At 54.5% G+C, this 25,912-nt stretch overlaps 2 protein-coding genes across 4 annotated transcripts in view; both read left to right on the top strand.

Annotated features, from left to right (window-relative positions):
* The window catches only part of DHX29 (DExH-box helicase 29), a 38,871-nt gene extending 16,653 nt beyond the window's left edge, over positions 1-22,218 (top strand). For 2 of the 3 annotated variants that reach the window (XM_080677333.1, XM_080677332.1), the window contains exons 11-27: positions 925-1,539; positions 2,798-2,941; positions 3,719-3,895; positions 4,456-4,596; positions 5,669-5,813; positions 5,947-6,064; positions 6,623-6,707; positions 7,660-7,748; positions 8,811-8,939; positions 9,035-9,110; positions 10,039-10,263; positions 12,000-12,136; positions 12,754-12,847; positions 14,600-14,902; positions 15,640-15,771; positions 16,748-16,844; positions 18,004-20,874. In XM_080677333.1, the coding sequence (XP_080533459.1) occupies positions 925-1,539; positions 2,798-2,941; positions 3,719-3,895; positions 4,456-4,596; positions 5,669-5,813; positions 5,947-6,064; positions 6,623-6,707; positions 7,660-7,748; positions 8,811-8,939; positions 9,035-9,110; positions 10,039-10,263; positions 12,000-12,136; positions 12,754-12,847; positions 14,600-14,902; positions 15,640-15,771; positions 16,748-16,844; positions 18,004-18,056 (2,760 nt within the window). In that variant the 3' untranslated portion in view covers positions 18,057-20,874. Of the gene's footprint in view, positions 1-924; positions 1,540-2,797; positions 2,942-3,718; positions 3,896-4,455; positions 4,597-5,668; positions 5,814-5,946; positions 6,065-6,622; positions 6,708-7,659; positions 7,749-8,810; positions 8,940-9,034; positions 9,111-10,038; positions 10,264-11,999; positions 12,137-12,753; positions 12,848-14,599; positions 14,903-15,639; positions 15,772-16,747; positions 16,845-18,003; positions 20,875-21,971 lie in introns of those variants that run through there. The other variant, XR_013961044.1, reaches the window with a different exon arrangement.
* A 1,921-nt stretch (positions 22,219-24,139) lies between these two features.
* CCNO (cyclin O) lies at positions 24,140-25,894 on the top strand (the record flags this gene model as incomplete). Its single annotated transcript, XM_080677490.1, has 3 exons — positions 24,140-24,505; positions 24,826-25,011; positions 25,403-25,894. Exons 1-3 carry the CDS (start codon positions 24,155-24,157, stop codon positions 25,892-25,894), a joined length of 1,029 nt encoding a protein of 342 aa, XP_080533616.1. The 5' UTR covers positions 24,140-24,154.
* Positions 25,895-25,912: the final 18 nt, after the last annotated feature.

Genomic DNA, 25,912 nt, shown 5'->3' with positions numbered 1-25,912 from the left:
CAGAATGAAAGTCATTGTGCTGGGGCGTGAATTAAGAGTTGTTAAAGCGTTTCTCTTTAGCGTTACACTGTCTCTCAACTTGTTACATTGTCTCTCAACTTGAACGTATTACAGACATGGGTTCCGTACCACTTGTAAGCTACCAGTTTAAGGAAAGATTAAAATAAAGTAGTACTGAAGGAAGCACCTCTACGCTTTTGGGGGGACTGTTCACAATAAGTGTACATGTCTTTCTTCGTGGGGAATTAGAGCCACTGAAAATTTCAAACACTGAGTAAGTGGAACTCCGAACACTAGTTATTTCCATTTTCTGTCAGTAGAGTTCTTAACGCCTTTATTTCCCTTATGCTGCCAGATAAGGTTCCCGAGCTAAGTGTAATTGATGGAGGCGAGCACCGTCCTCTGGAGATGACTGTGAGCTCCTGGTGCAGAGCTGGGGTGACGCAGAGCCACCTGTGGTTCACTGAAAGTGCTTCCCCTGTAGTGTCACACCCTGCGGCACCTCAGCGGGCTGTTAGAAATGCCTTCCTGGTCAGCTGTCTGTTCTATAGCAGCTCTCGGGAGAAGTCAGACACATCTGTCCAGTGGCTTACTGTGCTCCAGGAATAAGCACTTCACATGTATTAACTGAAGTTTACCTTGGAGTGGGCCAAAAGGGAGGTCGTTATACCCCCACTTACAAACGGAGAAACGGAGACACAGCGAGGTTAAGTCATCCGCCCAGGGTCACCCTGCTAGTAAGTTTAGAAGCTTGACTATGACGTGCTGTTGATTCCTTTGCGTCATGTGCATTTTACAGTCAAGTAGTAACTAACGTGTAAGAGACAAACTACATTTTAGGGGGAAGATAGTACCCTACGTCCCAACCTGATGGGTTCTGGTCTCCACAGTTAGTGAAAATAATGCCGCTGTTTCTTCTTGCAGTCCGTTCATCAGTTACTTCCTCCAACCTACCGAGCGGTGTGGCTGGAATGGAGTGATGCAGAAAAGAAAAAGGAAGAATTAAATAAAATGGAGACCAACAAGCCCCGGGACCTTTTTATCGCCAAACTTCTGAATAAAGTGAAGCAGCAGCTGCAGCTGCAGCAACAGCAGCAGCATTCCGGGGACAGGAGAGGGAGCTCTGAAGACCCTGAGGAATCCTGGGAAGATTTAGCTTCCGATGAGGATTTCTCTGCACCGTCCTTGGAGTCGGGGAAGGCGGAAGATTTGGAGCCGGCCAGGAGCCTCTTCAGCAGGCTGCAGAGCTCACCCAAGTACCAGAGCCTCCTGAAGGAGAGGCAGCAGCTGCCCGTGTTCAAGCACAGGAGTGCGATCGTGGAAGCCCTGAAGCGGCACCGGGTGGTGGTGGTGGCGGGGGACACGGGGAGCGGCAAGAGCACGCAGGTGCCGCATTTCCTCCTGGAGGACTTGCTGCTCCACGAGCCGGGGACGAGTAAGTGCAACATTGTCTGCACCCAGCCCCGCAGAATCTCCGCCGTGAGCTTGGCCACGAGAGTGTGTGACGAACTGGGCTGCGACAGCGGACCTGGAGGAAGGGTAAGCTGCCCACCGCCACCTCGGGGAGTGGGGACGCGCGTGACGCGCCTTTGCCCTGGGGACCCAGTGGACCCTGCTCCCGCTGAGTGTGACTGCTACTGGGCGGTCGCTGGCACATCTCAGGCCCCTGTCACGTTTGATGGATGTGACACTGTGCCACTCGCCTTCACGTGAAGAGGGTTATTAGTGATTCTGTCATTGAAATTCTCCTGTCAAAGGAAAACATTCAGTTTAACAATTGAATGTTCAAATATGTTACATACTAAATTGAACAGTCACAGATTTTAGACAAATACAAATCTGACTCTAGTAGCATATACCTCAAGTTTTTGCAGGTCTTTTCTGTGCGTGTATTCCTGAATGGATGCCTTTAATTATTTCCAATGAGCAAAAGGGGAAAAATAATGTAGAAGAAAATTCTAGACTATTTTCAAACCTAAATCTAAAATAGAAAAAGTGCTTTGGTATCTATTGTGCATTTTGCCACGCCGGTGTACACAAAACCGGCCAGCCCTACCTAGAGTGACTGCCAGCTGCAGGAACCAGGAAAGCTGGTCAGAGCCAAATAGGCACCCAAGTTCACGGAACTCAGCTTCACTCTAGCTTGGATTGTTCTTCCAAGGGACGCTGTGTAACATTCCACCTCTGTCTATGAGATAGCCACCCCTTCGGTACAAACTTTCATGGAGCAGATCGCTTGGGTTTCATGGAAAGTAAGAGAAAAAAAGACAGTTTGTCTTAAAAGGAACTTACACAAGGGAATGACAGACAGGTACTCAAATAAAACAGGGGTGTCTGAGGAAGTGAGGAGGAGAATGGGGGGGGACAGACGTGAGTGCAGGACCCGTCGGTCACGCCGTGTGATGTGGCTGCTGCTCCTGGCGGCAGCTTTTAGGGATCTGACGGAAGCGCAGACCAGACGGGCAGGCAGCTCTAGCTCCTGTTCCTGCGGGCCTCGGTACTCTGCTCCCAGATAATTTCATAAGAAATGACCATAGTCATGGTACTCGAGGCAGAACAGCTTTCTGTCTCAACACTTTGAAAACAACAAAGGTTTTGCTGGTTTAAAATGAACAAAACCAATGTCACAGTTGTCTGAGCCTGAAGACCCTGGGAAACCATTTTGTAACTAGTTGCCCTGAGGATGTACTGAGGCTCCGCCTAGCAGCAGGTCAGCCTGCGCCTCCCTCCCCGCGCTCGCTCCCGGCAGGCCCTGTGAGAGACTAACGCCCTGTGTGCTGTGCTCCGCCCCCTTCAGCATTCCCTGTGTGGCTATCAGATCCGGATGGAATCGCGGGCCAGTGAGGCGACCCGGCTGCTCTATTGTACAACAGGGGTTTTGCTCAGGAAACTTCAAGAAGATGGCCTCCTAACCAATGTGTCTCACGTGATTGTGGATGAGGTGAGCATGTCCTAGTCGTGTTCGCGTAAATTCTAAACATTTTTTTTATTGAAAAGATGCTATTTGTAATTAATACTAGCCAACGTTTTCCTTGCACATATAAATGCCGGACACTTTACATATAATTATTTCATTTTCTCTAACAAATGTCTTGTGTTGGTTTATTTAGTAAACACTGTACAACATGTGCTCCATGCTGGATGCTGTTCTGAGGACTTTATATGTAAACCCGCTTCACGCTCCAGCCGCCCCATGGAGGTGTACTCTCCCTGTTTACCATCCAGGAATCGGGCAGAGGTTAAACAGCTGTGCAAGGTCCCCACGCAGCCGTGGTAGGGCATAAACATTTCTTCTTGGACAGCTGATAGAGACCCTGTGAGGTTCCTTCTGATCCGACTCCCCTTTTCCTAGAAAGTGGATAGATTCTGTGTGTGGCGACAGTACAGTGTTCTGTTAGTGGCGGAACTCCAGGAGTCACCTGGTCTCTAAGTGAAAATTGGAGATGCCCTAATCTCATCGCAGGCTTGCAGGCCATCTGCTAAGCTGGAGCCCTCGTGCCGCGGCGGGGGGTCACTCGGTGCTGACCTTCGCTGGCTCCGGTGTTAGCGGGTGACTGTTCCAGTTCTGAACATCTGTCTTACTTACAACACACAGCGTCTCTCCCTCACATGTACTGACTGCGCTTCAGTGCTGGTTAACTTCTCACCTTGAGTGTCTGGTTAAGTTAGCCTCTTACTAGGCCTTATATGTGATGAATTTTTATTCCCTTTTTACCAGGTTCATGAAAGAAGTGTCCAGTCCGACTTCTTACTGGTTATCCTGAAGGAGATTTTACAGAAGCGCTCTGACCTGCACTTGATCCTCATGAGCGCCACGGTCGACAGCGAGAAGTTCTCCACCTACTTCACCCACTGCCCCGTCCTCAGGATCTCAGGGCGGAGCTATCCCGTGGAGGTGAGTCGTCTGCAGCTGCATGTGTGAACAGCAACCTGGTTCCCACCCGGGAGGACCCAGCAGACGGGCCCAAGGCTGAGACAGGTGTTCCTAGGTGCTGCGAGTCCAGAGAGGGCCGCAGAGGCCTGGGGGTCAGGTGGCTACTGCCCCGACTCGGGAGGATCTGCTGAAAGACATACCTGAGAAACACGGACAAAACACACCTCATACCCCCGCTGTCACGTGCAGAGCAAGGTGGCTGCTGGGCAGTAAGGAGCCCCCTCCTCACCCACCTCTCAGATTTAGGGGGGCTCGAGGCTTCCTTGCTGCCTGTTCTTTCTCCATCCGTGCTCACGTGTGGAAAGTATACACCTCCTGGAACTTGTCCTGAGACTCCCAGGGACAGACGCACTGACACCAGCGAATTCTTGATTCCCAAATAATATAGAAAAAAGTGTTTTTCATAATATTCTAAGTTAGCACTTAGTGATATTCCACGAGAACAATCCCCTGGTTCTCTTTAAAATGCTGTTTACTGAAAGGAATCGGAGTTCACCATTTACATGCTTTAACCTGTGCAGGTTTTTCATCTTGAAGACATAATAGAAGAAACAGGCTTTGTACTGGAGAAAGACTCAGAATATTGTCAGAAATTCCTGGAGGAGGAAGAAGAAATAACCATTAATGTTACAAGCAAAGCGGGGGAAATAAAAAAATACCAGGTAAAAAGAAAACTCTGTTTTTAATCCTCACCTGAGGATATATTTATTGATTTTAGAGAGAGGAAGAAAAACATCGATAGGTTGCCTCTCATATGCGCCCCCAACTGGGGACCGAACCCTCAACCTCAGTGTATTCCCTGACCAGGAATGGAACTCACAACCTCTTGCTAAGGGAGGATGCTCAGCCAAGTGAGCCACACTGGCCAGCGGAAGAACACATTTTGAGAGCCATCTGATCACGCTACCCAGACCATAACCTGCCATGAGCGCTCTAACATCATGCTGCACAGAGAACCCCAGTATGATTGGGTACAAGAGGAACAGATATGATTAAAAGCAAATCTAAAGGCCATTTCTTCCATCTTTGTTCCATAGAGTCTAGTTTTTGGTTTATGTTATTTTGTCTTCTTCCACTGTTGGGGGCCGCATTGGAACACATAAAAAAATCAAGGACCCTCAAAGTCAGAGGTAGCTTTTATTATCTCACAGCATGGACCCGCTACTGAGGAGTCAGTACGTAATGACTTTCACTTCTTCCTCTGACCCCGGCCGTGAGGATGTGGCAGGCTGGGTCCTGGCCGGCGGTTTCCTGGCAGCCCGTGTCCTGGCGTGAGCCCGGCGTGAGCCAGCCGAGCTCCGCTCTGAAGCTGCCCAGGGAAAGCACAGTTCTCCCTGGAGACTTGGTTTCAGACACATTTTGGGGAATGCCACAAAGCTAAGTTACCTCGCATATGGCCAGTGGTGCTGTTCTCCGGTTTTCATTGTCCCCGTGAGGTTTCCCGCGTTACCGTCTGAAGAAAGCACCGTTCCTGTATCTCTCAGTAAGCAGATGAACCAAGAAAGCACAAACGAGCCTCTTCCCCTAAAGCTTCAGAGATAGAAATGAGAAACGAAAGAAAGACTCGGGAAATTAAAGGCATTCAAAGAGATGACTGAACTCAGCAACCACCGTTAAATCTAGAAAGAAGGAGATGGGTGTACCCTAGGATGGCAGCAATGGGAAAAAGGCGTATCTTTCTCCTTATAATAATGCTGAATACTTTTGTCCTTTTTCTGACTGTGTTTCTTTTAGGAATACATCCCGGTGCAGACGGGGGCAGGTGCCGGCTTAAATCCCTTTTACCAGAAGTACAGCAGCCGCACGCAGCATGCCCTTCTCTACATGAACCCTCACAAGATCAACCTGGACCTCATCTTGGAACTTCTTGCGTATTTAGGTACATACGGATTTCTCACGTGTCTCCGTTGGTTTTGATAAAACTTCTTCTGGTAATGGAGGCATTTTATTAATATCTTCCATGCTGTTCCTTATCTTCTTATTTTGAATATTGTCTCTTTCAAAACTCACAGACAGAAGTCCCCAGTTCAGGAATATGGAAGGAGCAGTGTTGATCTTCTTGCCTGGCCTCGCCCACATTCAGCAGCTGTACGACCTGCTGTCGGCGGACAGGAGGTTTTCCTCTGGACGGTAATTGCAGATCTTGACTCCATTCCTGGTGGTTTTAAGATAGAAAAGTGTTTCATGCAGTAAAGCTCCTGATCAGAGCTGAAACTGTCCATGGGAAGCAAGTGTGTTTTGTTGAACGTCACTATCACAGCATTCCATCTACAAAAAATGTAGGGACAGTCTCTACATTTAATAGGACTAAGCGGAGGGCGTTCTGTGGGTAAGAATAGGGTGCTGACCACCCCCTCCCCAGCCGCCTGGGTGTGCAGGACCCACCCCGCCGGGCCACACTGCCTCATCCACACACACTTATTGCTGCTGTCATGCTTTCCACAGCAACCTCAGGACACGTAAAAGTCCTGGAAACCCCGTACGCCACATAATTCGTTCCTATCCAATGTTTTCTCTCTGGTGACTACATGGGGTTTCATTGTGCTATTATCCACACTTTGGTGCGTGTCTAAAATTTTCCTAGTAAAAAATGTTAAAGTTGCTTCCAATGTGCAAGTAAATTTTGTTACTCTTCGCAGTGTCTTCTAAAGAGAAACTCTTGCTAAGAACGATGATTTTCCCTTTCAGATATAAAGTGATAGCGCTGCACTCTATTCTCTCCACGCATGACCAGGCCGCAGCATTCACACTCCCGCCTCCGGGAGTCAGGAAGGTAAAGTCCAGTCCGCACATGTGTGTGCCCCCCTCGGAGGGGACTCCATGGAGGTGCTAGGGCGTCTGTCAGAGACAGTCACTGATGTCAGGCACCTGACCGTGCACGGCAGACTTCAGGCTCCGCAGCTCACCCCACGCAGACGTGAACCCAATGAAATTAGGGTATTGGAACACTTCATCCTGCGTTACTGAAGGAACAGGACTGTTAGGAGGCATGGTGGTTGAATAACAAAAAATCACTCCTTTCCCCCCAAGAAGGCATCCTGAAGGCTGCTGGTGTCAGGAGCTCGAGAGTCCAGGGAGAATTCTGTTGTTTTCTAGGCCATTCCCCCGGGGGTTTGTAATGCGTAGACCATTAGGTGGGGGGACTCTCGGCGTTCTCATTGTGTCCTCGTAGGGACTGAGTGGAGAGAGAGGCGGCGAAGGGCGTTTTCCAGGTGTTGCACCGCTTGGGAGGGAAAGAGCACGGGGGGGGGGGGGGGGGGGGGGCTGGGGGGACACAGCGCTCCCGGAGGAGCCTGGCTCTGCAGGCCTGGGCTCCGCACTGAACTGCTCCATGTCCGGGGCCTTAGGCACCACACTGGGCCTTGCTTTCTCCTCCTCCACAGGAGCGCAGCCGTCGACCCTGGAGTTCTCGGAGCCCAGCGAGAGAGCCCTCGGTCCACCAGCTGCTCTGACCGTTTCCCACTGGGCGCATGTCATTTCTAAGAGGACTAGCTAGAACTGAGGGAAGAGGCTTTTGTAGAATAAAAATGTGTAACTTCAGTTAGCAAACTGAGGTGGTGGGACTCATAATTAGAGCAAATTAAAATTACGCAGTAACAGATTGTGCATTTTTATAAAATTGAAATTCCCTTTTTAAATTCATCCGTTCGGACTCTAAAGTAGTTTACATTATAGCACATTGCTGAAAGTTGTTACTAAATATTTGGCTTTTTGTTTATTTTCAGATTGTTTTGGCAACAAATATTGCAGAGACAGGCATCACTATTCCAGATGTTGTATTTGTCATTGACACTGGAAGGACAAAAGAAAATAAGTAAGTTTGACTTTCCCAAATCCAAACACTTTTCACCGGAAAAGAGTGTGCGGCTCTTGAGTTCTTAGGAGAAGTCACAGAATCATAGAGGATAAATCCAGATGCCCTGCTGCCAAAGCAAACTGGAGGAAACTTTAAAATGTCTGAGAGCCAATGTCAAATTCCATGTCACGGGTTTTCCCACAAGTAGTAGAACCATCAGTTATAACCATCAGTTTCCTCCGATAGAAGTGGGGGAAATGGAAGTCTCCTGGTGCAAAGTGCCTGGGTCAGTGAGTGGCACAAAAGCAACCTGTACTGGCTCCTCATCAGACTCTTCATGAGACGCTCGGCCTCTGGGACCCTGTAAACACGGGTTAGGAACTGTAGCACTGCTTGGAAATAGGTGTGACTGTCCAATACAAAGGGAGCCCTTGAGCCCTAGCCGGTGTGGCTCAGTGGATAGAGCGTCGGTCTGTGGACTCAAGGGTGTCCCGGGTTCGATTCCAGTCAAGGGCACATGCCCGGGTTGTGGGCTCAATCCCCAATGGAGGGTGTGCAGGAGGCAGCCAATCAATGATTCCCTCTCATCATTGATGTTTCTATCTCTCTCTTCCTCTCCTTTCCTCTCTGAAATCAATAAAAATATATTTTAAAAAAGAGAGAGAGAGCCCTTGATTTTTAAGCTTTAGAGGAAGTGTTTTCAGGGTTTACTTGTATCTTGTGAAAACTAAGGTGAATTATGTTCACAATGGCATTTCTCAAACTCTTTTCAACTAATTCTTGTGCATAATTAATAGACATTCCACTAAAAGAGAAAGTATTCCATTAATTTGGGAAAGGGTGCATTAAGCAGGGTTTTCTCTTGTGCCGAGTTTCAATTTGGTAGTATGAGACTGAGTATGTGATGCTTGTTAAATTGTATAAATATGAAACATAATTTGGAAAATATTGGTCCACAGTGATAATGGACATTTTTTAGCCTATCTCCAACTTAATTTTAAGAGTCAGACATGGTGGCTTTTTCAGATTTTTAGTTAGGTCAGTTACCACACGTTTCCTCAGCCACACGCATTCCTGTAGGTACCACGAGAGCAGCCAGATGAGCTCGCTGGTGGAGACCTTCGTCAGCAAGGCGAGCGCTCTGCAGCGCCAGGGCAGAGCCGGGCGGGTGCGCGACGGGTTCTGCTTCCGGATGTACACGCGCGAGAGGTACGTGCGGCCCAGCCTGGGTGTGGAGACACGCGGGTCGGGGCAGCGCGGCGTGGCCAGTGACGGGACGTGATTGCTGTGACTTTATTTTTCAGATTTGAAGGCTTTATGGAGTATTCCGTCCCTGAAATCCTCCGTGTGCCTCTGGAGGAATTGTGTCTTCACATTATGGTAATCCCTCAGGAACGCAGATCCGTGCTGTACGCTTCACCGCCTTCTAGAAAAGAAATGAAGACCTCAACGTGCCTTCCTTGCGTTGCTCCAGATGTTCTGCTTAAGTGAACGGCCCCTCCCACCTTTTCCTAGAGGCCCCTGTGCTTTAATTCCGCCACAGGCCCTCGTAGCGTATAGATTAAATTCAGTCTCACCCTACACCAGCCGTTCTCACCTGGGACCGTGGGCTCTGTCCACAGATGTTTGGTTTTTTTAAATATATTTTATTGATTTTTTTACAGAGAGGAAGGGCGAGGGAGAGGGATAGAGAGTTAGAAACATCGATGAGAGAGAAACATCAATCAGCTGCCTCCTGCACACCCCCCACTGGGATGTGCCCACAACCAAGGTACATGCCCTTGACCGGAATCGAACCTGGGACCCTTCAGTCCGCAGGCCGACGCTCTGTCCACTGAGCCACACCGGTTAGGGCCACAGATGATTTTGGTTGTCAGCCTCGGGGGAGAGGGAGGCCATGCTGTGGGCATCTCGTGGGTAGAAGGTAGCGATGCTGCTAAACCTACAGCACAACGCCGGCCCCTAAAACAGAAGTTACCTGGCCCAGAACAACAGCAGGGCTCACGCTGAGAAACCCTGACCCAAACCCAGGGCTTCCTGGTCTGAAAGGTCTGTAATGCCTCGGCTCTTAGCTTTTTTACTGTAAAAACCAGGAGTGAAGAAACTAAACATGTGCACTGGAAGGTCTCTTCCACATGCCCCCGTTAACTCGCACGCACCACGCACACACACACTGCCAATTATTAACAGAGAGGAGGGTGTCCTTACTCAGACATTTATTCTCTTTGCTCAGAACTTCACGTAACTCACAGTTCCAGTCTGACCTCCTGGGCTCATGCAAGCTCTGTTGCTCCTTTTCAATCTGTAGAAATGCAGTCTGGGTTCCCCTGAAGATTTCCTCTCCAAAGCCTTAGACCCTCCTCAGCTCCAAGTCATCAGCAACGCAATGAATTTGCTCCGGAAAATTGGGGCTTGTGAACTGACGGAGCCTAAACTGACTCCCTTGGGCCAGCACCTCGCAGCTCTGCCCGTGAACGTCAAGATCGGCAAGATGCTCATCTTCGGAGCCATCTTCGGCTGCCTGGACCCAGCGGTAAGGAAACGCCGCTGCTGCCCCTGCCCCTGCCGCTGCTGCTGCTTCACTTTCAGTCTCGTTTTGGCAGAGAAATCATGGAGTTTGGAAATAATTCTTAATTTTTAACTGAATTATGAATGTACTGACATTAAAATGCAGGAGGTCTGAATGATTAATGATAATTTTTTAAATATTTTTTATTGATTTTTAGAGAAAGAGAGGAATGGGAAGGGAGAGAGAGAGATAAAATATCAACGAGCGAGAGTCATCGATGGGCTACCTGCTGCACATTCCCTCCTGGGGGTGGAGCCCGCAGCCAGGCATGTGCCCTGACCGGGAATCGAGCCGCCGGCCTCTTGGTGCCTGGGACAGTGCTCACCCGGCTCAGCCTCACTGACCAGGCTTGATGAGACTTTTTAATGTTTAACCTCACGCACAAGAAAATAGATTGGTCCATCTGCTTACATGTGCTGTAGGTACCGCTTTACACATGGGCTTGGCTTGTCTAAACATCTTCCATGAAACATCCCACTTGAAGTATTTATTTAACTGAGTATGTAGTAGACCAGGATTTTCAGCCTTTTCCCTCTCCTGGCACATACAGAGTAATTACTAAAATTCTGCCGCACTCCCAAACACATTCTTTGCCGATCTGACAGAAAGATGGGTATGGTGTTGGCTTATCCCCACCAGGTGGCCATCGTGTTGGCTGTTTTTTTATTTGACAACCTGCGGGGAAGGCCCGTGCCCTAAGAACGTGTTACACATTCTTGCGGTACGCCAGGTGAGAAGCGCTGTGTCCGCCCGTTCCTGGGGAGCTCTGACCATCAGACTTGCTTACGTAGACCCAGAAGCTGTCTTCCTCCCCTCCTGGGCATGCGGCATCGCACTGCAGGGGAAGGTGCTCTGTGCTGTCGCCCCCCCCCCCCCCCCCCCCCGCGGCATCGCACTCTGCAGGGGAAGGTGCAGCCTGTGCCCAGCACCGGCGTGACAGCGGTTCTGCGCTCGCAGCTTGTCCCGAGTTGGCCAGGTTCGTGCCTGCGTTGGGCTCTGGGCTCCCGCGTCTCCAGGCACTTCCAGCTCCCCAGCTTTCTCCCGTGCGGCCGCTCCAGGCGGCACACCAGGCTGCTCTGCGAGCAGGGAGCTGACTTCCTCTGTCTCTCTGTATCAGGGATGGGGACTCGCCAGAATCGCGCTGAGGGCCCCATAGCCGACCTGAGGGGCTGCGACGACAAGTGGGTGGTCCTGTAGCCCAGTCGTCCTAAAGTACAGGGCGGGGCAAACCTAGCTTTACATTGTGAGTACGCAAACACAGGGTTTATTCTTCTGTTAATATTTATTGTATCGCTTCCCATTCGAACCCGCTGTCAACCCACGTTTGCCCCGCCTGTATTCAAGGAGCATTGCGGGCCATGGGCGTTCAGCAAAAGGGTTTAAGTCGAGAAGTGGGAACGTGATTCTGGGATTGCTTCTCACTGTGACAGGCTGCACATCACTTGACCATTCCGTTTCTTTTACCTCTGATTCTGGTGACACTGCCTCCTATCTCAGAGATATGTACAAGGACAGTGACTTTTAATGCCATAAAGTGAAACAAAAGTGGCTAAAACGAAAGTGTGTGAGCGATTGTAGGGCTGCAGAGCGTGAGAGCACTGAACAGGGGACACGTGCACCTTCCAGAGTGGCGTGAGGAGGGCCCTTCACAGACCGCTGTCAGGCGCTCCCCGTGTGACGCGGGTCTGCTTTCTGGGTAGGCCACGCTAGCCGCCGTCATGACCGAGAAGTCTCCCTTCACCACGCCCATCGGCAGGAAAGATGAGGCGGACCTGGCGAAGTCAGCGTTGGCGACGGCCAATTCCGACCACCTGACCATCTACAACGCGTATCTAGGGTAAGAGCTATGCGGGGTGTTGTCGAGCCTGGGGCGATTTCCTTCCTGAAAATTTGCCTGTGACTTTCATTAAAAGGATTTAAATCCATCTCTAACATTTTATTTCATTTTTGCTATGTCACCCTTCCAGGTATAATTATGTTATAGATTCATAGTTTTATAAGCCTTTCAAAAATTTAAGAACAGTGTACTTTATATCATTACATGTGTATCACCTTGTATTTGAAGTTACTTTACTGTTATGCATAAACAGAAAACAATGTCTTTTGGTCAAAATTCTTTTTAAAAAAATATATTTTTATTGATTTCAGAGAGGAAGGGAGAGGGAGAGAGAGAGAGAAACATCAATGATGAGACTCATTGATCGGCTGCCTCCTTCATGCCCCACTGGGGATCGAGCCCACAACCTGGGCATGTGCCCTGACCGGGAATTGAACCCAGTGACCTGGACTATAGGTCAAGGCTCAACCCCTGAGCCATGCCAGCCGGGCAGTCAAAATTCTTAAACACAATTGGTGGCTCCTCCTCCTCTTAAATGGCTCCGGTTTAGAGACACCTGGGTTAGCTCCTCTGACCGTTCGCCAGGGAGACACCGCCCTGTGGCCGTCGTTCTGCAGGTGGAAGAAGGCGCGGCAGGAAGGCGGCCCTCGCTCCGAAGTGGCTTACTGCCGGAGGAACTTCCTCAGCAGAACGGCCCTGCTCACCCTGGAGGTGAGTCTCCCGCCGGCCTGGCTCCCGCCGTGGCTGCGGGACCGCTGTGCTTTGGAAGAAGACATTCCTAGGCCAGTGCTGGGCTCTCCCGAGCCGTTCCTGGGTGCCCTGCGGCGCCGTTTGTACAGGGAGGCGAGGGCGGATGCTTGCTGCTTCCCTTCCGCCTGGCACTTCCCATCACGAGCCGACTCCAGCGTCTCCGCGGGTAGGCAGGGAGTGTGTTTTCCATAGAAGTCATGAACCTGGTGGCTCACATGGCTTCATGCTCCAGTCCTCTCCGGGTACTTGTTAATCAGACCGTCCCCTTTGGGCAGTGAGAGGGCGCCCCTTCGGGTTTCCCAAGTCCTGGCCACGCAGCCCAGGCAGGCGTTGTGCTTCCTTGTTTTGGGACGACATGGGCATTTTATGCTCCGGGCTAGGAAGCATGCACTCTCCTAAGAGCTCTGGCTCCTTTAAGGGAAATCTCACCCGTTCCTGCATGTCGGCAGCGCCCTGGCTGCAGCGTGGGGTGCTGCCCCTGGGGAGGCATCTGGGCAGCGTGTGCGGGGCCGCTGGTTGTGAGCAGGCGGGTCAGTCTGCGCTTGGGAAGGGCCTGGCGACTGTCCTGAGCACAGAGAGGCTCGGGCGGACTGTGTGGGAGGACAGAAAGGACACGTGTGCAGTGAAAGTGAAAGAACAGGTGATCCTGACAGGCGGGGCTCCGCACGCTTACCGTTTTGTTCCTGGCGCTTGGGGAATGGTGTGAGGTGCGGGCGCGCCGTAAAAGTATCGAGAGAGTAACCTGTGGGTATGCCTCCCCGATCCCTCTGTTCTATGCTCATAGGGTAAAAGGTTAAAAAACATTTTCTTCCCAGTAATCTGACCCGTTTTTGTGACTTCACTGCGGGGGTGACAGCGGGGACTTCCCTCCGTGGACTAAGCCTGTCCTTCTCGCAGCAGAGAAAGGGTTAACTGAAGCCACAGCCCCTCAGAGCCAGGCTGGGGACTCGGGTGCGGGAGCCCGTAGCACTCCCTCGCCTGCGTCCACGCCTCAGCCTCCTTCCCCCAAGAGCCTTTCTTTACCGCCGGGGCTGCTGGGACAGCAGCTTCACCGCCTGGGCTGCGTGTGACACGGCCGGGGCTGCTGGGACAGCAGCTGTCTATAGATCTTTCCTCCCTAGAAGCAAAGTCCCTTGGACCCAAACAGGAACCCTAAAGGAAATCCTAAATGTGACGTCACCGTTGAGTCACGTGTATCCTGTTTGCTTTGAAAAGTGCTCGTCTCCGTAGCGTTTTAGCTGATGGCACTATCAAAGGCAGGAAAGGTGGCAGGCCAGAGTTCTAGGTGCAGGGAAGTTGCCATCCATAAACGTGGTGGAGGTTCTTAGGGAAGGAGGTGAGGTTCCCAGAGACGGAGGAGGAGGGCCCTGTGGCGTCGAGGGCCAGACTCCTCCAGGTTCTCCCTCCCGTTCTGTGTGGCCGTCCTCACGGGACATCGGAGGGAGATGGTGCGCGAAGGGGACAGTCCTAGGCAGACGTGTGTGTGTTTCATGACCCAGGTCCCAGGATGCTGGTACCAGGTGCCTCATCGATCCTCGACTCTCCAGGATCGTTTTTTCTTCCTACTTTAATTTGGGCGGCAGCAAACTAAATAAGCAGCTGGCATCTTCCCAGTTTTAATGGGAAGCAGGAATGTAAGTTCCAAGGTTATTTGGCAGTGTCTCTGTTTTAATCAGGCCTGATCTCGTCTCTTTTCCGCCGACACCAACCCAGGACGTGAAGCAGGAGCTGATCAAGCTGGTGAAGGCAGCAGGGTTCTCGGCGTCCGCCACCTCTCACGGCTGGGAAGGAAGCAAGGCCGCCCCGACCCTGTCCTTCCCGGAAGTCGCCCTCCTGAAGGCAGTGCTCTCTGCGGGGCTCTCGGACAGCGTGGGCAAGATCCTCTGCTCCAGGCCCGTGGACGTCACCGAGAAGCTGGCCTGCGTGGTGGAGACGGCCCAGGGCAAGGCACAGGTGCACCCGTCCTCCGTGAACCGGGACCTGCAGACCTACGGGTGGCTCCTGTACCAGGAGAAGGTGGGTGCTCGTTCTTAAACACCAGCACGCAGGGCGCTGTGCTGGGAGCCACTCGGAACAAGTTGGGGTGCCCAACAGGTGAGATACTGGGTTCTCACAGGGGGCTGTTCATTTCTTAGTCATTAACGAAAGAAAACATTGAGGTTCTACATGATCATCAGCAGCTTTTCTACTGGAAATAAAGGCAAAAGCAGAGCTTGTTCAAGTAGCAAGGATCCAGAATGTCAAGTACTGGCTGAAACAACTTCTAGCAGACCATCGACCTTCCATGTAAAACGACGGCATTCGCTGAACATTGAAACTTAATTTTATTTTTGCATTAATTGTTTGACGGCATTAGCCTTATAAAATTGCTCGCTGATAGTTTCCTTTATTCAGGGCACACAGCTGGAGCAAAGGTAGGGTCAGGTTCGAACGGAGAACCCTACAGTGAGTAATAAATAAGCAAGAGCACAAGAACAGGCCCTGGGGTTCGCCTGCTCACACCTGTAGGCCTGCTTCTGCCTGCCCCGTATAACTCGGCCTCACAGGTGCGGTTAAAATGTCTTTAGGGGCTAAGTGCACAGGTGGTGGTTGCGATGACTATACAGTTGGCAAATGATGCACGTGAGAATGTGAACATGTGGCTTTATAAAGCTTACAGCTGAAAACGTGTCCCACGTGGCAGAAAAGGGCTCGTGGGAAGCAGATGGATCGATTTCTGGCTTGAGCTGTGACGGCTCCCCTTCCTCCGGCAGGTCCGGTATGCCCGCGTGTACCTGAGGGAGACCACGCTGATCAGCCCCTTCCCGGTGCTGCTGTTCGGGGGCGACATCGAGGTGCAGCACCGCGAGCGGCTCCTCTCCGTGGACGGCTGGATCCACTTCCAGGTACGCCCCCGCGACGCGCTGCTCACACTCCGGTCCCACCTCTGGGCCGTTGAGGTGGGTTTCCTTTTAAGTTTTGGCATTTGCATCTTTTCCCTATGATTTGACTTGGGTTATTTTATCCTGTCTGTATGGTTTTAAATCGGTTACGTTTGAAAATCAGGCTCCGTTGCTGTCACAGACTGCGCGTGTCATCAGTAACGATGACAGTTGCCGGGCTGTGCGCGTCACTGGTACCTTTACGTGGACGAGCCCAGGGAGCACACCTCCTCGCCTTGCCAGGCCCCTTCCCGAGGACCCGCACTGAGCTCAGGAGCAGTTCGGTGACTGCCCTGGGGGGCACGATGGTGCTGTAGAGAAGGTTTAGGCCAGAGCCCTGGTCCTCAGCCTCACGCTCCTCCCACTGCACTGTACCCCGTGAAAAGACGGGGGCATAGCTCTCACTGCGTGGGGTTACCACTGCCACCAGCAATAGGTTACTTCTCTGTGACCCCGTCAACATTGACCAGTTTAAACTAAGTTACCTTCTCCGGTCTGTACCAGGCAGCTGTTTGTCTAAGACCGGAAAGGCCAGTACATGTTCAATGCAGCCAGAAAGGGTGTGCAGTGTTCACCGAGGCCGAGGCGGTGGGGATGTCCTGCCGAGGGACGCTGGTGACAGCGGCGCGGCTGTGGGCTCACCGACATCACTGAATAGTACACTCAACAGGCAGTGAACCTTGATGGTCTGCAAACTGCGCCTCACTCAGTAAAGCTGTTTTTTTTAAATGTCCGTCAAGTTTATGGATACTTAACAAGGAAGCTGAAGTTTGCGTAGTTTAGCCACAGGAAGTGGTTTGCCTGTGTTTTCCCATGATGCTCTATGTAAAGTCAGAATGTGCTGAGCAGAGCGGAAGGTATATGTGCTTATCTTGATTTATGCAAACACATTCACGCTCCCAGGATTAACGCGGTCCAATTTATCACTTCCTCTCAACAGGCCCCTGTAAAGATAGCCGTCATTTTCAAGCAGCTACGAGTTCTCATTGATTCAGTTCTAAGAAAGAAGCTGGAAAACCCTAAGATGTCCCTTGAAAGTAAGTGTTTGATTTAACGTAGGCAGGAAACAGTATACTTTGAAGTAATGGCGTGCACGGGGTGGCACACTGAAGTCTTAAATTCCAGGTGATTAAAAATGGTTTAATAGAATTTATTTAATGCTGAATTCCATCTGACTCATAAACAGTTGTTCAAACCTAATTATTCTCTTGTGTAACGATTCCCCTTGTATCAAGTGAGCTGTTTTTAATGCCTCTGAACCCCCCAGGGCCTCTCCCCAGGAACCTCACTGGCAGGCCCTGGGCCCCGTTATCAGAATTCCCGCTGCAGCCATCGACCCCAGCGCCTTCTCGTATTGAAGCGCCTAGTACTGTGGTCGGCAGACTCATTAGTCCACAGAGCCAAATATCAACAGTACAACGATTGAAATTTCTTTTGAGAGCCAAATTTTTTAAACTTCTTCTAACGCCACTTCTTCAAAATAGACTAGCCCAGGCCGTAGTATTTTGTGGAAGAGCCACACTCAAGGGGCCAAAGAGCCGCATGTGGCTCGCAAGCCGCAGTTTGCCGACCATGGGCCTGGTATAATAGAGAATTTCAGTCTGCACCCAATCACTATAGCTCTCTGGAGAGTGGTTGGGAGTCTTCGGAAGTCACAACATCAGAGCAGCTGCTGGGAGAGCAGCTGCTAACAAAACCTCCTTAGCAAATAACGGGGCCTCTGTTGTCTCTCGTTCGCTGGAATGTGGATCCTTGTGTGGCGAGTCTGTCACGTCCCATTGACACCTCTGTGGGGCTTCCCTGTGGACGTGCCGTGTCCTGGGATAAACATGGAGACACGGCCGCCCTCTGGCTCCTCCACACGGGAGCTTCCACGCTGAGCCTGAGCCGGGGAGCAGCTACGCCCTGGTCTTGGGGATCTGTGCGCCCATAATTCCTCACGAAGGACTGACAGGGCATCGCCTCCCCTCCTCCGGCCTCAGCCTCCTCTGGCCGAGCATAAGCACAGCAATGAGTAAAGCAGTGCTGTGGGCGGCGGATGGCACGGTGTCTGTGGGTCATCGTGACTATTGCTGGTGTTGGTTTTGTATTTCAGTGTGAAGGCGTTTTTTAACGGGGACACCGGAGGCTTACCTGCGGCTACAGTGGAAAACTAGCCAGTGATGAATTTGCTCATGGTTCTTTTCTCCCACTCAGATGACAAGATTCTACAGATCATTACGGAATTGATAAAAACGGAGAATAATTGAAACTGAAGTTCATGGTTAACTGCTTTAAATGTCGGATGAAGACCGCCGTGAAGCGATGTGAACACGATCGTCGACCTCGGCGCTCGCCACGACAGGTGGCGGGAAAAGCACAGCCTTCACACGGGTACTCTCCTAGTTCCTTTTTCATGACAGCGCTTCCCGGTGTGTTTGCCACGACATTTACAATAAACCCTCCGGTGCCACCCCCTCCCACCCCATGTGTGCCTTTCGGGCAGGGCCGTGTCTGCAGTGTGCGCGCCTCAGTGACGACCACCCCTGGGTCCCCACACATCCGCCCTCAGTCACTGCCGCCTGGAGCATTTAGACGCCTTGACCCCGCAGAGAAAATGAGCTCCACGCCAGCTGGCAGTGAATCTCCAGAAGGAGCAACGGGAGGAGTGGGTGTTTAAGATCGGACACTCAAAGTAAAACGAAGAAAGGCACTGGTCATGGGCACCAGCGGCCCTGTCACCACACTCGGAAGCAGTGGTGCTGCTGGGGGCAGATGGTGCTGCTGGGACTGCCTCTTGCACGCCCCCTACTGGGCATCGGATGACTAGGAGTCACACCGGAGACCTCTCCGTGTACCGATGACACCCAACCAACAGGCCACACGGCCGGGGCCCAGTGGCCTTCACACATCTGCACGAGCTGGTCTCTGCTGGGGGCACTGCTGCTGGCTCTGACCCAAACAGACCTCCCTCCTGACGCACGCTCGCCGTTCTGAAGCGTACTCCCCATTAACGCGCAGACAGCACCGGACGCCGGCGGCGTGGACCATCTGGACCACCTGCTTCCTGTCTCCCCGCAGCCCGCGTGCTGCTCGGAACACGCTGATGTGCAGGAGCACGGTGCTGCCACGGGCGCTCGGTGAGGCCTGCTGGGCGGACGCAGCGGCTGGGAGAGGAGGAAGCTGGTGGAGTGCGATCACGACAGATAGCCCTCTGGAGCAGTTGGACAAAGGGTGTTGAGGAGGGACAGTCAGGTCCCACAGCCACCCACACGCGGCGGTTCGCTGGAGGACGAGAGGATCTGCCACAGGACTGACGAGGCAGAAGCCACGGCACGTGGAAGCTGAAGGAACCCCGCAGAGGCTCCTGCACACGCAGCGCCTGCCCAGGGCGGCCCAGAGACCAAAGCCGGGGCCCTGGGATTCCGGACTCCCCGAGGAAAGGCGGCGTTCAGCGCCCCAGCAAGCAAGAGGGGCACCTGGAAACTAGGGGCGCCTCCAGAGCAAGTTCCCTCTCCCGCCCAGAGCCACCCACGGGCAGGCCTTCGGAGAGGCGCCTGGGGCCTGCTGGTTGACGCCCTGCAGTCGCACAGCATGACTGGCCGGGAGTGAATGAAAACGCCACGGTGGGGCACCAGGTAGCGTGCCGGTTACAGTGATGAAGAAACACAACAGGTTGAAAATAGGCGTTTCAGGATGGGAAGACCCTCGCACGTTTGCAGACGAGAAATAGTCAGCAGAGAGTGAGGACCACATCAGCGCAGACCCTCACCCTAACCCAACCAAGGACTGCAGGAGAATATAGGCACCAACCGGAAAGGCTCTGTGGCTTTCCCAGCCACACTGAGTGCCATGGGGAGGCAGCAGATAAGGTGGAGAGGAGGTGCTTTTTGCATTCATGTGACCATGGGCTCTTGGAATGAAAGACCGTCCCGTTGAAATGGTTGACTAGACATGCTTACCCAGGCAAATGGGGCCGGAACAGAGGCCGTGGGCCAGGCAGATGGAGAGGCTGAGGGACCAGTTAGGGTCTAACACCAAAGTCATGCATGTTGCTGTATATTCTTTGCTTCCCCTCCCCTCACTATTCTCCATGATTTGGGTCTTGGTTCACTAATGCTGTCTTCTGCTATAACCAGGCTGCTGTTGAAGCCATCCAGTGAGTGCTGTTTTCAGATGTTATGGTTTTCAATGACATGCTCATTTGATTATTTTTTATAGATTTCAGTTCTCTGATGCAATTCTTCTCTTTTTGTCCATTTTACCCACCTTGCCCTGTATTTTCTTTCACTTACAATTATTTTTTTAAAATATATGTCATTGATTTTTTACAGAGAGGAAGGGAGAGGGATACAGAGTTAGAAACCTTGATCAGCTGCCTCCTGCACACCCTACTGGATATGTGCCTGCAACCAAGGCACATGCCCCTGACCGGAATCGAACCTGGGAACCTTGAGTCCGCAGGCTGACGCTCTATTCACTGAGCCAAACTGGTTAGGGCTACTTACAGTTATTTTAAAGTCCTCGTCTGCTAACCAACAACTGATTCATCAACAAACTGAGGGACACGTATTCTTCTTCGGAAAAGGAGACATCTCTGCTTGAACAAAGTGCAGAGCAGCGCACCCACGCTGAGCACATCACTTGCCTTGTCCAACTCTCAGGACTACTTCACAGGATACACTAACACCATGTCTCTTAACAGCGAGGAAAGCGGGAATGTAGAGTCGGGGAACTTGCTCAACTTTATGGAGCTTGGGTGCTCTAAAGCCAGGATTAGAACCCAAGGAGTTTGGCTCCAGAGCTGAGGGCCCTAACTGTGATCACTGACACCACCTGTGCCAGGCAGGCTGCCACAGGTGTGTGCGCCTGGAGAGGAAGCACGTGTGGAGGGGGCGGGGAGGAGCAATGGTCTTGAGCGTGTCTACTGAACCCTCGATGAACTTGGCAAAGCGGCAGGTAGGCAGGTAACGAAGAGATGGCCTTTCCCCAGGTGTGGATTCGGGTGGACATTTAGACATGTACGTCAAATGTCTGGCTTTAAAAAAGTGCTGAAAATGCCTGTCCTTTGTTTTACTAAATACCAGCAAAACTAGTCTGACTTCAAGTACCTTAAATATTTCTCGATTTAGGCACTTAAATACATAATAGAAAACACAGTCTTAAGTAAACAGTTTTCAGTGGCAGGCAAACCCGAGTTTAAGGATCATGTGAGGCGCTAACGAAGTTGTCCGCGTCTAGGTGGCGCCCTCCTCGTCCTGTGTGATGAGAAAGGTACTGTCAGCGAGTGCATTCCTCTGCTTCCCGCCGGTGGGTGCTTCCGGCTGGAACGGAAGGGCCAGACTGGAAAAGAACCGAACAAAAATCAAGGCAACTTTGGTCCCGTGGTACTAATTCCCTGGCAGGTTCCGAACCTGCACCTGAAATGCAGCAGGCCCGGGCTAAGCAGCTTTCATTAGAGAAGCCTGGGTTTAATGAGCTTTGACATTTTTTAAGTGTTTTAGGTTTACCTACTGCCTTTAGGTGCATTGGGCTCAGGTCCCAGAGAGATTAGAAAACAGGAATTAATTTTAAAGACCTTTCGTAGGGCAAATAAAAAGCCTTAACTTGGGCTGCATTGTTCATACCACAAGTACTGCACCCAGAGGGCCTCCAGTCCTGCCCCCTCCACCCCCTTTCCCGCTGGTCAGCCACAGGGTCTTTAAAAACAAAGGACAGATCAGCTCTCCCCCGGGTCTGGCCTCCTCCGGGGCTTCAGGGAAAGTCCAGACATTTACTGTAGCAAACAAGGCTCTGTGATCTTGGGGTTCAGGACTTGCACTGATTATGGACAGAGAGCCAGGCTGGCCAGGTGAACCCAGCTCTGCCCTTTCTGGCCTGCATGCCCGTGGGCAAATTACTTGTCCGCTCTAAGCCTCAGTTTTCTCTTCTGTGAAATGGGGACCATAGAGAATCAATCTCAGCATAGTTTGGAGAGTCAATGAGTCCAATAAAGAGCATAACAGTACCGGGCACACAATGAGTGTGTTACCTATTATCTCCCTACTTCCTTCCCCTCCCCCCCCTCCCCTCCCGGGGCCCATGGCAGGTAGGCAGCAGGACCCATGTTTCCAGACCCTCCCACATCCCCTTCCTCTACCAGACCCTCCCACCCAAATCCTCCTCTCTCCATCCCACTGTGTTAGCGTGCCCTGCACTGAGCTGGGAAACCTCCTCCGCCCGGGCCAGCGGCTACCAGGCTCCGAGGGCACCTGCCAGGCGGGGCTGCCACGTGCCAGGAGGCCCAGTTTCATTCGAATGTCAGCTAAACAACAGAATCTTCGGGTGTAAGTATGCCCCATGCCATATTTGAGTTTCAGAAAACCATAATATTACTATAAATGTGTCCCGTGCAGTATTTGAGACATACTAAACATTTGTTCTCGATCGCTCACTTGAGTTAACAGGTGTCCTTTATTTTATGTCAACCCTACATCCAGGCGATCCTCTATCACAATCCTCACCGCCCTTTAATCATTGAAAACACAGGACGAGCGCGCTGCCTCCCCACCGGCTGGCCGGCCGCTCTGAGGCAGGGCCCACGCGGCCTGGCTGGCTGTTTGGACCCGGCCCAAGTGGCCATCTTTTTCTGCTGAAAGGTCTTGCCTTCAATTTGTGAAAACGAAACATCTGTGAAGCGCAACAAAGCAAAGAGCAATATAACCAGCGTCTCTGTCCTGGAAGACGGCTCCTCCGGCCAGAGCTGGGCACCCCATTGGGGGTTAACTCAAGCCACAGGCACACTCTGGGGGAGCAAGGCCTTTTCCACAAGGTCCCCCGCCTCCCCCACAGGTGGCGACGATGGCACGCCACCCAAGGACAGCTTTGGTGACCCCCCCACTTCACATTCACCCAGGACTGCCTTTACACCCACAGCAGGTGGCACCTGTCTGCAGGCAAGCACTGACCCCTGCACTGAACAGGGCGCACTCGCCCTGAAGGCCCCGTGGGGGGACCCTGCTTCTTTCCACTGTCCCGCTTGGCCATCCGCCCGCCGACGGGAAAGTCAGAATCCCGGGTTCTCCTCCTCACAGACTGAAGGTGCCTCCCTCCATGGTTCCCCACAACAGCCTGAGAGGAGGAGGGAGCCAGGCAGCTGTGTGGAAACACAGGTGATTCTCAGCTCGTCTCCGGTTACAATCCACACTCCGGTCAGAGCCCGAGTTGGTCCTTTTCGCTGCATCTCCAGAAGATGCCGCCTCAAACCCGCTACACTGGGGGGGGGGGGGGGGAGCAGAGATTTACACTTTGATTACATGCGGCTGGCAGCCTTTTCTCTGGGAGGGTGAGGAAGGCCCAGCGGCTCCTGGAGGCCCCTGGGGGCGGGCTCTCTACCTGGGACATGCCTGTAAGGCTCCCAGATGCTACCTGGGCCGCCAGAGCCCGTCTCCCAAAGGTCCAATTTCTCCCAGGCCGGGAAGCTGCGGACCAAGCCAGCAGGGCCCAGGGAACCGGGGGTCAGGGGTCCCTCCCGCACCGGAAGCCCCGGGCCCCACACCCCTGCGCCCCTGCAGGGCGGGTCACTTCCTCCGAGGAACCGGCCCCTCCGACGGCTCCGGACGGGAAGCAGGAGGAGCCGGGAAAGGCCGGGCGGAGGAGGAGGTGAGGGCCACCCGGTGAAGCGGGGCCAGCTGTTTCTCAGCCGCTGCGCCTCCGGCCGCGGGGGGCAAAGTGCGGAGACCGCTGCCCGAGGCTCCGAGGCTGGACCGGCCGCCAGACGACAGCCGGGCAGAGCCGGCGCCGGCAGGACCAGGCCAACCAGCGCGGTGGGTCGGGGACTGCGGCCCCTGCTCCTGCGGTTCCTGCAGAAAACTCCCGCCGACGGTCTGTCGCTGCTCCTTCGTGCGGGGCTCCTGGGCGGACCTCACAAACCACCCCCTGGACAGACCGGCCGGGAAGGGCCAGACCCGGGCCCGGAGGGACGGCGGCCGGCCAGGAGGGAGGTGCCCCTGGACCACCCCCTCTCGGAGCCGCGGAGCCGCTCAGCGGGACGCTGCGCTCACCTGGCGCTCCGCCCCGCCTCCGCTACCGCCCCTGCCGGCGCCTCCTGCCGGCGCCCGCTGGTTGCCCGGGTAACGCGGGACGCGCGGGCAGGTGCGCGGCGCGGCGGCTCCTCCTCCTCGGCTCCCAGGCGGCGCTGGCGGTCGTTTAGCCGGGAAAGCCCGGCTCCCGGCCGCGGGGCCCAGCCAGTGGGAGGCGGGGGGCGTGGTGGAGGGAGGCGCGGGCCGTACTTAGGGCCTCGCCGCCCCGCGGCCCGGGCTTCTGCTCACCGTCTCCCGCGCCTCCTGCCCGCCGCAGCCCGAGAGCAGCGGGCGGCCCCGGCCGCAGCATGGTGACCCCGTGCCCCACCAGCCCCGCCGCCGGGGCAGGGAGAGGCGACAGGGGCCGGTACCCGCGCGCCCCGGTGAAGAAGCTCGGGCGCCCGCGCCTTCGGAGGAAGCAGCCCCTGCGCCCACGCTCACCCCCCGGCGACTCGGGCGTTGGCGACCTGTTCGCGTCCCCCAGCTCCGGCTCGGACGGCGCAGGCAGCCCCGCGGCGCCCCGGGCGCGAGGCCTGGCCGAGCAGCCGGTGCAGCTGGACCTGCGGACCTTCCGCGACTACGGGCAGAGCTGCTACGCCTTCCGCAAGGCGCGCGAGAGTCACTTCCACGCGCGGGAGGCGCTGGCGCGGCAGCCGCAGGTGAGCGTCGGTGGAGCCCTCCCGCCGCGCCCTCCCTCCTCCGCGGGCCCGTCCCAGGGAAGGGGCCGAGCCGGCTTCAGGGACCTGCCCGGTCTCCGAACTGCCGGGCGGGCGCGGGGGCAGCGGAACGGAGACCGTGCGTCGGTGGAGTCGGACGGCTCCGATCCCGGCGCCCAGCCGACCCTTTTCGCAGCGGCTCCGCCCGCGCCTCCCAGTTGACACGCATTTAGCTCGTTCCTCGTCCTCCTGCCCTCCTGGGGGACGGGAGCCCCCGGTCTCCTCGGCTCGGCCCCTCCCCAGCCCCTCCCGCTCCCCGGCAGGTCACCGCGGAATCGCGCTGCAAGCTGCTCAGCTGGCTGATCCCCGTGCACCGCCGGTTCGGCCTCTCCTTCGAGTCGCTGTGCCTGGCGGTGAACACCCTGGACCGCTTCCTCGCCACCACGCCGGTGGCTGCCGACTGCTTCCAGCTGCTCGGGGTCACGTCCCTGCTCATCGCTTGCAAACAGGTACCTGCCCGCGGGGTCTGGGGCCGCCCGGCTCTGGGCTCGCTCCGGTGCGCACGGCTCCGTGCTGGGCCCCCAACTCGGCAGACGTCGGCACTCTGTACACCCCGCGGCCCTAGCCCCGCCCCCGCCCCGCACCCCTAGCCCCGCCCCCGCCTCGCCCCCACAGAGCTAGGCTGCGCGCGTCCCCGCGGCTCGTGCACTTGCAGCCCCTTCCGCTTCCTCGCCCGCTTCTCGGCGGGAAGTGGTTAGAGGAGGTCTTGGCAGCGCAGGTGACCCACGTGGAAGTCACGGCCATCTCGCAAAAGGGAGGGGCCCGCTTTCTCCCGGGGGGAGGCTGGGGTGCGGCCCGGGCCTGGAGGCCGCGGCGGGGGCTGAGCGCCCTGTGCTGCAGGTGGAGGTGCACCCGCCGCGCGTGGAGCAGCTCCTGGGCCTGTGCGGCGGCGCCTTCTCCCGGCAGCAGCTCTGCAACCTGGAGCGCATCGTGCTGCACCAGCTGGGCTTCAGCCTGGGCGCGCCCACCCTCAGCTTCTTCCTGGAGCACTTCACGCACGCGCGCGTGGACGCCGGGCAGGCCCCGGTCTCGCACGCGCTGGAGGCGCAGGCGCTGGCGCGCGCGGTGGCCGAGCTGAGCCTGGCCGACTACGCCTTCAGCAGCTACGCCCCTTCCCTGCTGGCCATCTGCTGCCTGGCGCTGGCCGACCGGCTGCTGGGGCTCCCGCGCCCCGTGGACCTGCGCCTGGGCGGGCACCCCGAGCCCGAGCTGCAGGACTGCCTGGCCCAGCTGCGGCTCCTGGTGGCCATCAACGGCACGGCCCTGGCTCACATGCTGCGCCTCCAGGCCCGCGACCCGAGCAGCCTGTCCCCGAGCCCCAGCCGGGAATGAGGTCGCCCTTGGCCTCCG

The sequence above is a fragment of the Plecotus auritus genome (assembly GCF_963455305.1).
Source record: "Plecotus auritus genome assembly, chromosome: 7".
Lineage (NCBI taxonomy): Eukaryota > Metazoa > Chordata > Mammalia > Chiroptera > Vespertilionidae > Plecotus > Plecotus auritus.
The sequence above is the reverse complement of the archived record's forward strand: the minus strand, read 5'-3'. Positions and strand labels throughout refer to the sequence as shown.